We start from the raw sequence: 16,907 nt of genomic DNA on the forward strand, positions 1-16,907 counted from the left end.
AAATGTTGCTGGATATTGTATTGTTTCTAGTGGTGTAATTGATCAAAAATCTCAAGGTTTGGATCACGTTATGGTTTTTTTAAATCACGTATTGGGCCATTTTTCGGATCAGCCAAAAAGGAGAGGAGACAAATGTAATTTGCTTTCCATTACAAAAACAGTACTGTAAGAAACCTTACCAAACAGAACTTAGAACCTGTAATTTTATTAAAAATAAAATGAAGAAATAATTAGCTTAATAAAAATAAACTGTAAAATATTCTGTACTGTAGAAAAAATTCACTGTTACTACTACTGTTGCTGTTAACGCTAAATGTATAAATGTAACATAATTTGTACAACCCATATTTATATTTAATCTCATTTTCAATAAATGATTAAGTTATTCACTCATAAAACTTCATGTTTCATTGCTAGATGTTTCATTTTTGAAGAATTATTCAGTGGCATGTTTTATGGCTGGTTGTCTCCACCTTTTGGTTAAATGTAATTGCTGCCTACAACTTTCATTTTTGAGCATCATTAAATGCATATGACGGTGATTTTAATCTTTACCACAAACATCAGTGGTTTAATCTAAACTATAACTGTTATCCCAGTACTTCTGTGTTATTTGACTGTTTGTAACTCAAAAGACTAAAGACTGAATCTCTTAATTTTTGTGTTTTTCAAACCCAGTGATTCGAATACAGAGATTCGAAGGATTAATAAACATGTGCAAATCACCATCATTTAATTTGTTGCGTAGGTGTTGACATCCTGATCTTTTAATGATTAATCATGGAGCATGCACTGAATGCATTAATGCAGGCTGAACAAGTAGTGACAGAAAACACCTTTAATAACCTAAGAAGCCCAGCACATGCCGAATAAACGACCACAACTTCTTCCGTCATCTATATATTTTACTGGAAAGCCTAAATGCTTTCATATATGTTATTTGAATCACGCAAGAGGTGATCTCTGTCTGTGATCGTTACACATTTAGGATTAATCCACCAGTAAAAAAAATTTTATAATCCGTGGGTCACATGTGTTCCGAACCATGGGTTGTGAACTTGTGATCCGTATGATTGACGGATCAACCGTGATCCTTTACACCCAGTTGTTTTCATGTAAATAACCAATTAAAAGTTCTATGAAATAAAAAAAATGTTTAGATGTTAGTATTAGTGTTGTTAGTTTTTGAGATATCTATAATCTAGTACCAAAACAGAAAACATTTGAATTTAGAAGAAATTAAACCAATATAAACATGTAAAGCTTGTATTTTGTTGCTTCCTCCTGAATGCATTAACTGTTTTATTCACTTCACCTCATACTTCAGATTTTCATCAAATCGTGACCAATCAAATGCTCTTTAGAATCTGACATGTCCCCACCCCCTTCAAGATACTTCTCGTTTGATGTGCTCGAACTTTATCACTCTCACTGGCAGAGCGGTGATAAAACATACCGCTATTGGCTGTTTTTTTAAAAGGGGATGGGCTACGCTAAGTCCCATCCTCTCTTTATGTTGCGATTTGAGATTACGCCAACACACATTGAATAAAAATGCATATTTTAAAGGAATCTGTGAAAACAGTGGTGTCATGCACACTTTTTTTTTGACATACACTGCAGTGGCAGAGTATGTTGCTATTCAGTTTTTCAATGCTTTTTCAGCAAGTTGTGGATTTACTTTTAATATTTCAACAGCGGCGATGCACACGTCAAATTGTATTTACACTTTTAGCACCTACAACATGCGTATAAAAGGTGTTTTTGGATCAGAACTGGGAGAATAAATAAGTGTTTGGTACGTGAGCCAATTGTTGCTTCCCTCTGGTACGTCCTACAGACAAGGTGACAGCGCCAGCTACTAGCCTGGCATAAGTAATGCAGTATTTTGTCGTAATACAGCGTTTTGTTAAATTTTTATTTTTTTTAAAAATGTATTTATTTATTTATTTTTTTTTACAGATACACGTATAGATGAATTGTTTTTAAAATGTTGTCATGTATATGTAAATATTATTTTGGACTAAATCGTTGTCACGTAAACCCAGCCTATAAATGTCCTTTACTTTACTCGCCCCCATGTTCATGTTTCTTAAGCATTTTAATTTAAAGGTACAGTGAAATGCTTTGAAATGTGCATTTTTATTCGATGTTTGACGTAATCTCAACCATGACACAAAGAGAGGGTGGGACATAGTGTAGCTCCTCCCCTTTTAAAAAAACAGCCAATAACGTTTTGTTATCACCGCTCTGCCAGTGAGAGTGTTTGGGCTTAATTGCATGTTTAACATGTTTAAATGTTTATTTTTATATCTCCTAAACATGAATTTAGTCACTGTTTTGGAGCTCACTAGCTTTTCCCCATTTCAATGTGGTGGTGTCACTGGCCTATGAACATTTCCTCCTAGTGGTTAAACTATTTTGTAACTGCAACAAGAGCTAATTTAATCATATCTTATGGTTAAAACATTATCAATATGTGGACCTTTTTAGATTTTTGGAAGCTTTGGAAATTAAAAATTTCATACTGGAAATACATTAGGACCATTGTTATTGTGTACATCCCTCAAAATGGTCTATAGATATCTTAACTAACAATACTGATACTAACATCTATGAAACATTATTTTAATTTCATGGGTCCTTTAAATATTTCAGGGTTTTTTTCTATATAGTGGACTTCAATGGTTTGAAGTTCTATGTCGTAGTTTCAATGCAGCTTCAAAGGGCTTCAAATTTTATTACAAAATAAAAATGTAAATACTTTTTAATCACGTAAGCTTGTCTTGCTCTAGGATGCAAGCTTTTGTGGTTAAAAATGCATATAAATGTTCTTTTTTCAGATTGTGTCACTAGTTAAAGCCATTTTATTTGCATTAAAACTGCAGTTCAGAAATGTAAACCACTGACTCCTCCCTGTACGGAGAAAAGTCCAACTGGTCGTCTTTGATGACAATGTCATGATTTAATTATCAGTATATTTTTTGTTCTGGAAGTGAACTAATCTGTTAACCACAAGAGTACTGCTACAGAATAACTGCTATAAAGTACAATTCTAATAGCTCTTTCTCCTCCCACAGCTGGTATCTGAAGATGTTACAGTGTAACAAGTGTAAACAGTGGTTTCATGAAGCTTGCATCCAGTGTTTTCAGAAGCCAATGCTCTTTGGAGACAGGTGAAGTACTGCTCTCTAATCATCTGAATAAACTAAACCCAGATGATTGGTTATAATTGTAACCGGCCTCTGTCTTTATTTTCAGGTTCTATCTATTTATTTGTTCCGTTTGTAATAGTGGACCAGAGTACCTCAAACGCCTGCCTCTGAGATGGTGAGTCAGTTTAATAGCTGCAGAGTGATTAATTAATATATCTGTCAAGTGATCGCAGATGATGCCATTGTTTAGAAGGGATGAACAACGATTGCGTTATAAATGGTCTTATTTCACTCTTGGAATGTTTAGGTGTTGGATATTTAATTTCTTTCTTCCTCTGTTTTTACATTTTAATTATACTAATGCTCGCTTAAAGCTTTCTTTAAAAAATGGTTTAAGATTTGATTATTTTATGATTATTCTCATATGATGGCGTTTCCAGTAAACTGAAGTTTACAAATTAGTTTCTTAGAGGTTTTTTCTAAGTACTGTACATGATTAATATCTATACCAGTGGTTCTCAAAGTGGCGGTCACAGGACAGTGACGAGGGATCGCTTGGTGATTTCCAAAACTCAAATAAATTTTATTAAACTATTAGAGTTACCATATTTTGTTTATAACCCACAAAAGCTTGTTAAAGATAACATTTAAGAAACAACAACAACAACAACAACAACATACAAATAAAAATCCATCAACGTTTTGATTAAAAAAATAAATAAATAAATAAAATTTCCATTGGATTGCGACCCCTGGGGTGTTTAGATTAACCACACAGCAATAGCGTCAGCTGCAGCAGATTGAATTTATGGGGCCAGGTTAAACTTCCTGACAACCTTCATGGCACTCTAATACATTAAAAATAAGATATTTGAGGTTAATATTCAATTATAAATAATAATAAAAAAAAGTCGGTTGGTTATTAGACTGTTGCACTTTTGTGTTTTCAATTATTTATGTTTGTATTGGCCTATAGTTGTATGTGCAACGTTTTTTGTATTTATAACCACCTTCGAGAAAAATGGGGGTCGCGTGTCACTGACGTTGTTATTTTGGGGGCTGAAACGTTTGAGAACCCCTGATCTATACTACTAATCAATATAAAGATTTTAATCAATTTGTAGCTTTTGAATCACAACATGAATCATAAAATTTGTGTCAATAGAAGCCTTTATCCTCTTTTGAAAATGGTTTCCTACTCTACATTGTAATGTTGTAATCCGTTTGATTATTATTATTATTTGGTTTATATTAGTTTGTTACAAAACATTTTATTACATAATTATGATATAAAATTAGGCAGCTATTTTTTTTTTACATTTATTTAAAAATATAGTATATTATTTAAATAGGAGTTACCATATACTAATGCTGTTTATCCGGTATTGGCCGTAGCATGAAGATGATTATCAATATGGATCAGAATTTAGGTTCCTCCTTTAACCCTTGTGTGCTTTTGGGGATGTTTTAATCCACTCTGGGGTGATTTTGAGTCTTAATTTGGCCACAGTTTTCTCTGTTTCAGCAAATGCAGTGAGTTTTGGTGACATCTTATTTTGACACGTATTTTGTGAAAATGCTTTGAAAAAACGTTTTAAAATTCAACAATACGCTATAGGCAAATTTACTACGCTTTTGTTATTTTGTTGGCTGTTTTTGCTCCATTGATTTCTATTATAATTTCCATATATAATTTCCATAATAATAATGTTTTGATTGCAAAGCCATGACAGCATATGATTTTTCATTGTTGCTGGTTTTCCTTGTTGATCATCAATTGCAGTGCAAAAAAAGCTTAGTTATTGCCTTCTATATGGTGCACACTGTGTGAGAGAGAAACCTTTGCACATTTATCTTGATGTGTATGAAAAAAATCTAAATAAGCAGCTCAGCTCTCAGAACATTGCAACTGGATTTATGCTTGTGCACTATTATTTGCTGTTTTACTTAATAGAACTCTCTGTAAAACACAGAAACTTTTTTTTTTTTGCACAGGCCTATGTAAAGGGTTAATGCTGCCAACTGGTGATCAACAGTAAAAAAAAAATACACTTTGACCTCTTCTTAATAGGGAAAATCACCAACAATCAAGAATGCACGATTATATGGTGTCATGGCTTTGCAATCAAAAAATGTCACAATGGAAGTCAATGGGGTAAAAACAGCCACCAACATAACGAAAGGGTAGCAAATTTGCACAGTACACAAAGGTTAATGTTTTTGTTCTTTTTAGATTCATGAAGGACTTGTGTTTTCTATTGTGTGTGTTGTCTTTATTCACAGGGTAGATGTTGCACATCTGAGCCTCTACAACCTGAGTGTCATTCATAAAAAGAAATACTTCGACTCCGAGCTTGAACTGATGACTTACATCAATGAAAACTGGGACAGGCTTCAGCTTGGAGAGGTATCGCTTTGTATTGTTTTCTTTCTTTTAGTTGTAATTTTTAGTAATCAACCAGCCTTAATGTAACTCCGTACTTATCCTTTCTGGCTTTGTAGCTTGCAGAGACCCCAAGAGCAGAACGATATGAATGCATCCTGGAAGCACTTAACAACAACCTCGACATGTGAGTTTGTCTGCGTTATCCATCTTGGGAGATTTTAGCCAGACACAGTAGAGCTTGAATGAATTTATCTTCGTCTTGTTGATCTGGTGGCTCCTAGGTTCATGTCGGGGAAAGAGATCAAGAAGAAGAAACACCTATTTGGCTTACGAATCCGCTTCCCACCAGCCCCTCAGAGCTCCGAGCTCCTGTCTGACCGAGAGCCGGAAAAAGCCTCCCACGAGATCAAAATCAAAGGCAGGAAGGCCACCAAACCCTCTCTTTCATCCACGTTAGTCATCATTTATTTCCTCCCAGGTTTATACAGTTTAGGTTTATTAATGAATATTAAAAGATATAAAATAAATTTTAAATTATATTTTAAAATAAAGGTTATTATATTAAATGTGAAGCATTTAATAAGTTATTTTTACAGTATTTTGTAATTGCTTTTAGGCCTGTTACTAATGGAGCAGTGAAGAAAGGAAAGAGGAAGCATCACACACACTCTTTAGAGACATTGGCCAAATTGAGAAGGTCAAGTGAACTTTTGGCACAGGTACAAGTGATTTTGTTTATATTATTTTTAAATGCTTATTTTTGTTTTAGACTGTAAATGCATACAAATGATTTATAACGGGACAAAATTATTATTTTTATTTATTTATTTATTTTTTTTGTAGAATGATGGAAAGTTTCCAACTATAGACAATAACTCACTAGACCTGATGGCCTCAAAAAGGTGAGAGAGATCAACACAACATGCACATTGTCCTTTTTTGAAGTGAGATTAGCCAATGATAAATGGGATTTGTTTATTTTTCCTCTTCATATTGTAGTGCCAAAAGTGAAACATTTTTGCCTTCATCAAGTACCTCAGATGTTGAATCGGTTGGAGGCACCAGCACCAGTGAAACTACCTCAACCACCCTCTCAAGGCAGTCCAGGTCATTTATTTTTTATTTAATCATAATTAAAAAAATGTGAAATTTTCTTTGGTAATTTTCGCATGTTAAAAAAAATTCAACCTCACATTAGCTATGTTTCCATCCAAAAATGTGAATTAACTTTATGCGCAAAACTGGAATATCGCATTAAAGACATGTGAACAAAGCAACGTTTCCATCCAACCAGTCTAAGTGAACGAAATCATCACTTCCTGATTAACTGGCGCCAAATATCAACAGTAAAAACTGAATTTGCAGCAATAAGAGAAACTGCGTGAATCTTTTCTTCATTTAATAAATGACTTGCGCCTCAGAAGGCAATCCTGACACGCAGTGAACGTGTGGTGGTGTTTGGCATGAGACGCGGAGCACAGACGCTCTTGATTTTGGAGGTAATTAATAATATAATGACACTAATACTAAAATAGTTAAGGCTTTTTAGAATGACCAAAACAACAGTTCAGATGTTTTATAATGTGCTCAGCCTGCTGGTTTGTCTATTCACACACATTTTGATCATCACATGGTCTCTTATAACAAAATCACATGACCTTTTTTAATGCGCACACTGGAATTTGTTCGGTAAAAGTGTTTCCATCATAGTTTAGGCGCATCTTTTCTTACTGAATAAAAGGTTTATCCTACTCAGTTATGCACCTATGTTTTTTTATGTGGAGGACCGTTCAGAACCCATATGCTGGATTCAGTGACTAGCGCACCTCACTCCTGCTGCTGTATGGGGTGTGTGTGTGTGTGTGTCCATACATTTGACATACTGCCCATAGTCATTATAATTGCCTTATGGTCCAATTTGATTCGATCCTCTGATGCCAACGCAGCCTCTATCTATTATGTCTATAGGTGCTGCCAGTCTCTGTTCCGGGTTTGTGCGTAAATGTGTGAAGTATTACAAGCAGTGTATCAGGGAATCAGTGGAATTTTGACATTAACTTGGATTTGGGGATAATCCAGCGCAGCTCTTTGATAATGAGCTGAACTCTTCTAGTATTGAATGAACACAATATGTAGCATATTCCTCTTTCTTGGAACCTGAAAAAGGAGAAAAGTATCTCCGCTTGAATTTACTCCAAATTGTTTTTCGTTATGTGGAATGCATTAACTAATACGCACCGGACTTGAGGCTGGTTTATACTTCTGTTTAGAGCGATTGCCGTGACCCACGGCGCATGCCTTGTTCGTAGTTGTTCATTTATACTTCTGCGTGCTGTTTGTGTCGCTAACGTTTCTGATACTCTAGCTGGTTGTAAGTGTTGTACAAGTAGCTAAAACTCGTTCATTCAGAGGCGGGAACCAGCGGACGTGCAACCACTTTAATCATAAGATCCACACGAAATAAAACTTTCCATCAGGAGCTCTTTCACGTGACTCGACACTTGTAAACTCTCGCTCCATCTGGCTCACGGTTCTCAGCACCGCCCACACTAGTCACAGCTACCAAGCCAGACAATTACAGAACTTCATGCATCGTTGTGATGTGTAGTTAAATTTTTTTTAAGAGGTCAGTGTCGACTTCAGCCACGACGAGGGCTATGCGAACTTGCAATGGCTGCACCGGACCATATGCAGGGTGTCCGTACGGTCTTAAATAGTATTGAAAATTGATTTTCGAGGTGTTAAATTTTGTTACGTGATAAAGCATAAAAATATTTATTTTCCTCTCAATATTAACAACGGCGTGCTCGATCTATGCGATTGGTTAGGGCTGTGGTGTGTCAAGCTCTTCCATCCGAGTGATGTCACTGAAGGTGATGTGATGCTCTCCACATGTAGCAAAACCATAGAGCGAAACAGACAGCAAAAAGGGAAAATTTAAGTTTGCGTACTCTGGTGGGAAAAAGACGAGTTTAAACAGTGGCTGAAACCTGTCGCTGAAAACCACCACGTAATTTATTCTTTCAAGCTTTGTTTCTTCCGAGCTTATTCGAGTTCTGTTTCATTGTTGTGCTCCATTGATTTATCTTTAAAGTCTTGCAAAGGTTTTGAAATTACCTTTAGGATTCCTGCATATACCCTGATATGCGTGTGCTTGACGCAAAAGTATAAATCTGCCTTCATTGTGCAAGGTTTGTGTTTGTAACGAGTTGTTCATATTTCAATACAAACAAATTTCTGACTTTAGTGTGCAAATAACTTGTTTATGTAATTATTTTTTTACTTTGTTCATTAAAGAAATTTGGATAAATGCATCGTTTCCACAATTATTTTAGCAAACCAGATTATTAAAATGCTTTCTAAAGGTTCAAGTGGCACTAAAGATGGGAATATATTAGGGATGCACAGATCCTGATTGAATTACTGATTTTATTTTAAAAACTTCAGAAAAGTTTGATCTGATCTTATGAACTCAGTCGCCTACTCAAAGCAAAAATAACGCAATAATTTCAAAATTGCAAGTTGACTACATAGACCTATGTATTAATTAACAAACAAGTTAAATATATTTTAAATAAAATAAAAATGAAAGGGCTAAAAACTGAAACCAGCTCAAATGTTCTGGAATAAAAGGTTACAGTAATATACATATGTACAAATGAAATGTCTGAAAGCGTGATTTAAGAGGTGTTTTGACAGTTCAGAGCCACCGTACAAGGGAAAAGCTAAATACAGATAATGTTTTACTTCAAAAAATGCAACATTTTCATCATATTTGGCGTTTTAGATTCTTTTGAACACATGTAGGTTCTGCTTTTTATTCAGACAACGCTTCTACGTTCGTTTTTTTAATTGTGAGAAAAATGATCGATGAAAGGTATATGATAAACCGCTGTGAGTTTGAAACTTTAATTGTAGGCGCTGTGTGATGCGCGTGCATGTGTAGCGGAGTCAGATTTGCCTTCGGGAGTCTGATTTTTGCTACACTTGAGCACAGATGGCTTTATGACAAACACAGTGCAGAATATAAAGACAACATGTAGTGGACTGTTGAGAACATCTATGCTGGATTCAGTGACTGGCGCTCGTCTCCCCTGCTGCTGTTTGAGCTTTGTTGGCTTATTATGTGTTTGTGTGGTAATAGCCATCATGTGCGCTCGTTATAATCATTAAAAATATGCGTATCAAACTGAATAAGCAACACGTTGATAATAACAACCCAATGAGTTGTTTAGCATGTGTGCATCACTGCTATTATGTTTACATGTAAAATTTTTCCTGAGGTGATTTAAACCAGAATACACAATGACACTATATCAAACATATCTATAATGATAAGGAATATGATAACTTACTGAGATATCAATGCACAGCAATACCACATGAAGAAAGGACAGGCTTTGAAGGAATAACTAATGTTAGGAAAGCTTTGTTATAGTGCACTGGTCTGAACAAGGTCGTCCCGCTCATGCGCGATACGGGCAGCTCTGTACATTTACATAATCTATCATCTTAAAAATATCGGCCTAATTTTGATTAAAGATATCGGCCTAAACGATAACAGGAACATTAAAAATAGCATTTATCAGCCGATATTGATATGGCTGCCGATATATCTTGCATCCCTAGATTATATTATAATGTATAATAAAATGGATTTTAAAATACATTAGAATAGAAAATATATTTAATTAATTGTAATATTAAACTATTAAATGGCAATAAGAATTGAAAATGGTTTGTTTATAACCAATAATTATCAATCTTTGAATACTTTTGTAGTAGAGTATATTCATTTGTCTTATTCTTAAGTTTTTTTTGAAATTCCTAAATCATGATTTTAGAGGTTTTAATATAATATTTTATGTGATTGGTTAATTTATATTTAATTTATATATATATATATATATATATATATATATATATATATATATATATATATATATATATATATATATATATATATATATATATATATATATATATATATGAAGAGTTCAGGTGCAAAACCCTCTAAATCCATCAGACCTCTTTATTTGTAAACAAGCATTTTCTATCAGGCTCCTCTGATTAGGTTCAGAAGTTTCATTTTTACATGTAATAAGGTAATTAGCCAGTAAATAAAATAGCATTTTTTCAAAAATGTCACTTCAGTCATTTCTTTGGTTTTTAACAAGGTAGATTTTCTTTTGCGTCAAAACCAGTTAAATCCACCAGTACTTTTTTTTTGCAAAAACCTATAAAACCACTAAAGATGCTATTAGAAATTACTTTACCAAACATAAAACACGTAAAATTTAAAATGTATAAATCTTTCAAGTAAGTGGCAGTTCATTCTGCTGTGGTAACCCCTGATAAATCAGGGACTAAGCAGAAGGAAAATGAATAAAATCTGTCAAGTAAGTGCAATAATCCATAACATTAAAATGTAAGTAGAACAATGTAAACATTGCAAACATTGTAAGCTAAGCTTGGTAGATTCAAATAATGTACTGTGAAACATTATGAAACATCAATATCTGTGCATTGTCCATTAATATAAAGAGCTTATCAGACGTATAGGTAATATGAAGTGATATAAATAATGTATAGTTTTATACTTTATGTTTATCTTTAAAAAAATTGCTTAAATTAGCAAATAAAACACAAGGTAGGCCTACTGGGCATAAAGGGGATGCTTCTCAGACACTTTTAGAAGCTGTCATTCATTCATTCTCACCACACTTAAGGTCTTGGTCTCTTATGCTCATAGCATCCACATGGGATAAAAAAGCGTCATCTTAACCGCGTCTTTCGTGAAACACAGTTGCCGTTTAATGTAAAAAAAAATGGGACTCATTCAAAGTAGTGTCACTGCTCAAAAAAATGTTTTGAATGCATGCTACACTTCCGACTGTACAGTGTGTTTTCTTTTTCTTATAATGCACAGAGTTTTGAGGTAAGGGACGTTTTCATTTGCCATTCAGTGACAGTCGGACAGGCTCATCCAGTTCATCAAACTCCGTCTTTTAAAATCGAAATCGGAATAAAGGATCCTCATATATCATTTTTGGCAGAAGTGGCATTTATCAGCTTTTGCATCTGAACTCTTTATTTATTTACAATAATATAATGTAGAATTTTTGGTAGTTTATTAATCACGTAAAAGTACTATGATTAAATGAATTCTGATTATGATTAAAAATAAAATGATTATTTATGATTAAAATGAATTTTGGGCATAAGTTTTAACTTGATGCCTATTTCATTCTTTACTAAATTCCTATTCTGATAGAAAACAAAAGCTAATTAAGCCTTTATTTACTCCATTCCTCTGCAGTTTGGGCAGTCCGAGTGGACCACGCACTGGATGTTTTTGGCCTACCATCACACAGCCCCCAATTAAGAGGCGCCGGGGGCGTCCACGACGAGCACTGCAGCCCCCAAATCCAGAGATTCCTCCAACCTGCGATACAGAACCACAACCCACCACCACTAACAACAACATAATCCCGGAACCCAGCGCTCTTCCCTCCTGCCTGTACAGCAGCATGGACATCATGCAGGGCCTGGACCCCAACACCCAGCTCAACCACCTCAAGAGCTCCATCAGCACTTACTTCGGGGCCGCCGGTCGCCTGGCCTGCGGAGAGAAGTACCGTGTCCTCGCTCGCCGCATCACAAACGACGGCAAAGTAGAGTACTTGGTGGAATGGGAGGGCGTCACTGCCTCCTGAGCTCCATACGGGTGTGTTTTAAGATGGTGTAAAGCCGTGATTCAGACTGAATGTACATGGATGACTAAGATATTTAAGGGCCCTCAGGACTCGATAGACATGAAGCGATGGGACTTTTGTAGAGTTTTGTCTATCTGGAAACTCAAATGGACTGCCTTCATGTGGACTAAGTTGGCTGTAGTTTCAGGTTGAAAACGTTGTCAGTTTGCTACTATGTGAAAACCTGAGTCCTTGCTTTTTTTTCTGTTGTTTATGATGTGCAGGTGCCTTAAGGGGATGTGAAACGGATACTATATATATACTATATATATATATGCGTGCTGCTGGAGACAGAGGATTTTGTTTTTGTCTTATTCAATTTTTTTCTCATTGCTCGAATTGCAAAAGTGGAGAGAGAGCACTATTGTCAATAGGGCACTTCTATTTACAATTCAATTGATTGCACATACTCTCGGCCTGTACATCCAGTATTGACTCATCTCAGTTTAGAGGATTTGTTCATCCGAAAATGAAAGTTGATTCGGAATTTTTTACTCGCCGTCTCATGCAAGTTTTTCTTTTAGATGAACTCCGACATCCTGGCTCTTCCCAGATTTAATGGAGGTGAATGGCGCTCGAGTTTTTGAAGCTCCGAAAAGCACATTCATCCATCCTGAAAGTAATCCGGAAGACAGTGTATTAACGAATGCCTTCGGAAGCATAGCAAATTATTTGTAATGACAAAAAAATCTGAACTGTTTCGACATCTGACCTAGGTGTAGCAGAAACTACCTTGAATTGACTAAGCATTATCGAACGCAGAAGTGCAGAGAGGAGATGAAAACACGATAACGTTCACTCACCATTTTAAGACTGATACTAATACAGGCAGAGAACAGAAAACAACTCCAATAGACCGTGTCAATTCTTATTTTATTGTCCATTATGTCATAATTTGAGCCTCACGTGAAGTAGTGTTGTCAAAAGTATCGATTTCGATACCAAATGATATTTTAATTTTAAAAACGTCCATTTTCCAGTATTTCAGTGTATTTTTAAATACTGCTCATTGGCCATTGTGCTCATGTGCTCAACAGCTATGACTGTGCAAACACATTGGAGCGTTTCATAGCTAAGGTGAACAGTCGATCCCTCAGCAGATTGCTCGTATGACAGATCAGCTGATCAACATGGCTTTTAAAACACTCCAGTGTTTGTGTATCTGTGTTTTTAAAGCTCTATATGTTAAGCATGGTAACACAATGGCCAATCAGCAGTGTTTAAGAATATTAACGGGACGTTTTTAAAATGTCAGTAGCGATTGGTACCGAAATCGATACTTCTGACAACCCTAGCATGAAATAGATTAAGGTATTGATAGCAATTCATTATTCCACTTGTTCTAAATAGGTTACTTTTATGATAGACGGACATGCTTAAACTCTTTAAAAACTCGAGCACCATTCCCTGCCATTATAAAGCCGGGATATTAGTGAATCATATAACGTTAATTATGTTCATCTGAAAGACTAAAGGCATATACATCTAGAATATATTGAAGGGTAGCAGATTGGGACGGGTTTCATTTATTAGGTGAAATATTGATTTAAACAGCCTAACGTGTTAATTTTGGACATGCTTACTGGAGCTTCAAAAACTCGAGCACCATTCACTACCTTTATAAAGCCGGGACAAGACAGGATATTAGTTAATATAACATTAATTATGTTCACCTGAAAGGCTAAAGGATATATAGACACCTAGTATATACTAAGAGTGAGCAGATTTGGGACAAGTTTCATTTATTAGGTGAAATATTCCTTTAAACAGCCCTAACGTGTTGATTTTGGACATGCTTTGTAGAGCTTCAAAAACTTGAGCACCATTCACTGCCCTTATAAAACCGGGAGGAGCCAGGATATTGGTTAATAATATAACGTTAATTATGTTCACCTGAAAGACTAAAGGATATATAGACACATAGGATATATTGAGGGTGAGCAGATTGGGACGGGTTTCATTTATTAAGTAAAATGTTCCTTTAAACAGCCTAACATGTTAGTTTTGTAATAAAAAACAAACAAACAACAATGTAAAATGGTTAATTCTTCTCTTGCTGTTAAAAGGCAGAAAAAAAAAAAGAATCGCATTAATATTTACAAAAATTTACTGAGATTTTTCCACAAATTGCCAGAATTGAACGTTTATCATTTTGTTTCCTGAGGTTTTCTTTATTTTCTTATTGTTTTTTAGAAATGCGTATATCTTAAAATCATATGAAAGAGCGCTGTAGTGTTAGGAGGTCTTCTTCTAATATTAATAATAATAATAATGAACTTCAGCTGTTGATACCTGCCTTGGCAATTTCAGTTCAAAAGGTTTTGAGATTTTTCTTTTAGGTTAAGTGGCGTTTTAGTTTCAGCCATTTTAAATCTTTGTTATTGCGGGGGAGGGGAACATCTTATCTGTGTACTTTTTGTTATACTATGCAACAACGTCAAAGGAACTGTGTATTATTATAATTATTATTACTTTTGTTTTTTTCTTTTGTAGCTTCACATCACAATCAGAAAACCGCAGCAATATTTTTGTTACAATTGATTGACTCAGGCTTTTTGTGGTGCTATTTATTATTGCTTTCGAAACGTCATACACTAACAAACTGTCCAGAGCACTCAGGATTCCTTACAGCCTCACTGTAAGATTTGATAAGACATCCAAAAGAGATTTTTTTTTTTCAATTCTCTGTATTTTCATACATTTCTGAAGTCCTCAAGATTTGTGATATATAGGAGGGAAAGTATTTTTTGTTCGCCCTGTTCTCAAAAATACGATTGAGTCATTTGCTGAATGTTGAAGTAGCGTTGATATCAGGCAAATTGAACGTTAATACCTCCTGGTTTTGATACAAAAATAATAAGAATTTGTATGAATAATAAGCTCTTGTTATGTGTATGAAGCATTATTCAGTTGGTGTACCAGTGTTAGTAAAGCTTGCTTTGTATTTTACTGGCTTTGAGCAGGCTCCTTTAGCCAAAGAATAAAGATCTCAAACCTTATTGGTATATAGCGGCTTTTTTTAAACAGTTATTGGCCCAAAAACAACAGAATTAAGTCTGGGACCCTGCTGATATACAGTATTTGTATATTTATGTCAATAATACAATAGATAAAATGAATTCATAACACACAATGAGCATGTTGTGTCCCTGCAAATGTATTTGATGATAACTTGGGGTCAATGAATGTCCTTGAAAGAAAAAGTGCCTTTGTGTGTGAGGTTAGATGTAAGAAGGAAATGTGGATAAATTAAATTAATATTCTGTTATCATTCAGAATGTTTGTGATATTTATATAAACATGAACAATATGCTTACTCTGACCTCACCTGTGCTAAGATATAATAATAATAATAACTAACAGGTAACAACTGTTGTTAACCAAAACATGACCCAATGTAAATAATAATAGTATAAAAACAACAGTGAAACTTTTTTTAAATAATATTCTTTGTTTAATATTCTTTATTATTTAATAATATTATTAATTAATAATAGTCATTGTTATTTGTAATAATCTTTGTTGTTTTAATTCTTTGCCTGTTTTCATTTGTTGTAAATCCACTACTATTATGATAATTTACCTTACTTTATTGTCTGCAAAGAGGTTATGAGCCGAAATTCATATTTGACACTGGCATAATCGAGCATACATACACTTACAGTACATATCTTTAAACCACATAAAACACTTATTACTCCACCTGGACCTGAAAATAAATAAATAAATTACTCAAAAGATAGCGTTACAGGGACCCAAATCCTTAAAAGAGTTATTACTGTTAAAGGTGACTGAATATGGCGGCGCGGTGAGGTTGCTGTGGTTACCATAGTACGCGGCGTTCGAAAAAAGAATGTGTTCGAAAAATGACGTCATAAAACTAGTGTGACCTGCATTAAGTGTCTGGCCATCGCTGACATTGGCGGTATGTAAAGATCTTTCTAAAAGTATCATTTTAGGTTATTATATTTACTTGTTTCGACGTGCTTTTGCTGAAGAACACGATGGATTTTAGTATTTCTTTCTGTCGTATGGTTTCAGATTATTATATTAGTTTTTCAACGTCTTTTCTCGGTTAGGTTGTATGTTGTACTGAATGTTGGTGGGAAATGGAGATTGCTATACTGTCGACTTGTCAAATTTAGGATTTGATATATTTTTCTAGTTTGAGTATTCTGTTATCTTCTTTTGGGCCTATTTATTATCGCAGAATGCCATTTGTTATGTTGACAGGTTGTTAGAGATACAGCGTTTTCTGTTTGTTTGTATGCTACATTTGTATATTGCTATCTTGTTTAACATTTGCAATTTGTTATATCGTCAGATAAACGGATCTGTTATAATGTATTTGTATGCTGTCAGCTTTAACGTATATTCCATATTACTGTTGTATTTATTTGTAGTTTATGCTGTCGACCTGTTCAACATTTTAGCTATTTATTGTTATTTGTTTTATTGACTGTTTTACTGATTATTGTAACACATTTGTCTATTCTAAGTTTATAGATTATCTGTCATCTTGTAGAGTATTTACTTATAGCTGTGAAATATCATTTGTTAGTGTTAGAACAGAACCTGGAGACAATGGCAGATAAAACTTCCAAAGAATAG

General features: G+C 34.5%; 1 protein-coding gene across 1 annotated transcript in view; it reads left to right on the forward strand.

Moving 5' to 3' along the window:
* The window catches only part of mtf2 (metal response element binding transcription factor 2), a 28,829-nt gene extending 13,534 nt beyond the window's left edge, over positions 1 to 15,295 (forward strand). Inside the window, exons 7-15 of the mRNA XM_056473066.1 lie at positions 3,081 to 3,176; positions 3,262 to 3,330; positions 5,439 to 5,562; positions 5,658 to 5,725; positions 5,823 to 5,993; positions 6,158 to 6,260; positions 6,385 to 6,443; positions 6,541 to 6,648; positions 11,861 to 15,295. Coding sequence (XP_056329041.1) covers positions 3,081 to 3,176; positions 3,262 to 3,330; positions 5,439 to 5,562; positions 5,658 to 5,725; positions 5,823 to 5,993; positions 6,158 to 6,260; positions 6,385 to 6,443; positions 6,541 to 6,648; positions 11,861 to 12,257 — 1,195 coding nt within the window. The 3' untranslated portion in view covers positions 12,258 to 15,295. The remainder of the gene's footprint in view (positions 1 to 3,080; positions 3,177 to 3,261; positions 3,331 to 5,438; positions 5,563 to 5,657; positions 5,726 to 5,822; positions 5,994 to 6,157; positions 6,261 to 6,384; positions 6,444 to 6,540; positions 6,649 to 11,860) is intronic.
* Positions 15,296 to 16,907: the final 1,612 nt, after the last annotated feature.

The sequence above is a fragment of the Danio aesculapii genome, chromosome 2 (assembly GCF_903798145.1).
Source record: "Danio aesculapii chromosome 2, fDanAes4.1, whole genome shotgun sequence".
In the NCBI taxonomy this organism is placed as follows: domain Eukaryota; kingdom Metazoa; phylum Chordata; class Actinopteri; order Cypriniformes; family Danionidae; genus Danio; species Danio aesculapii.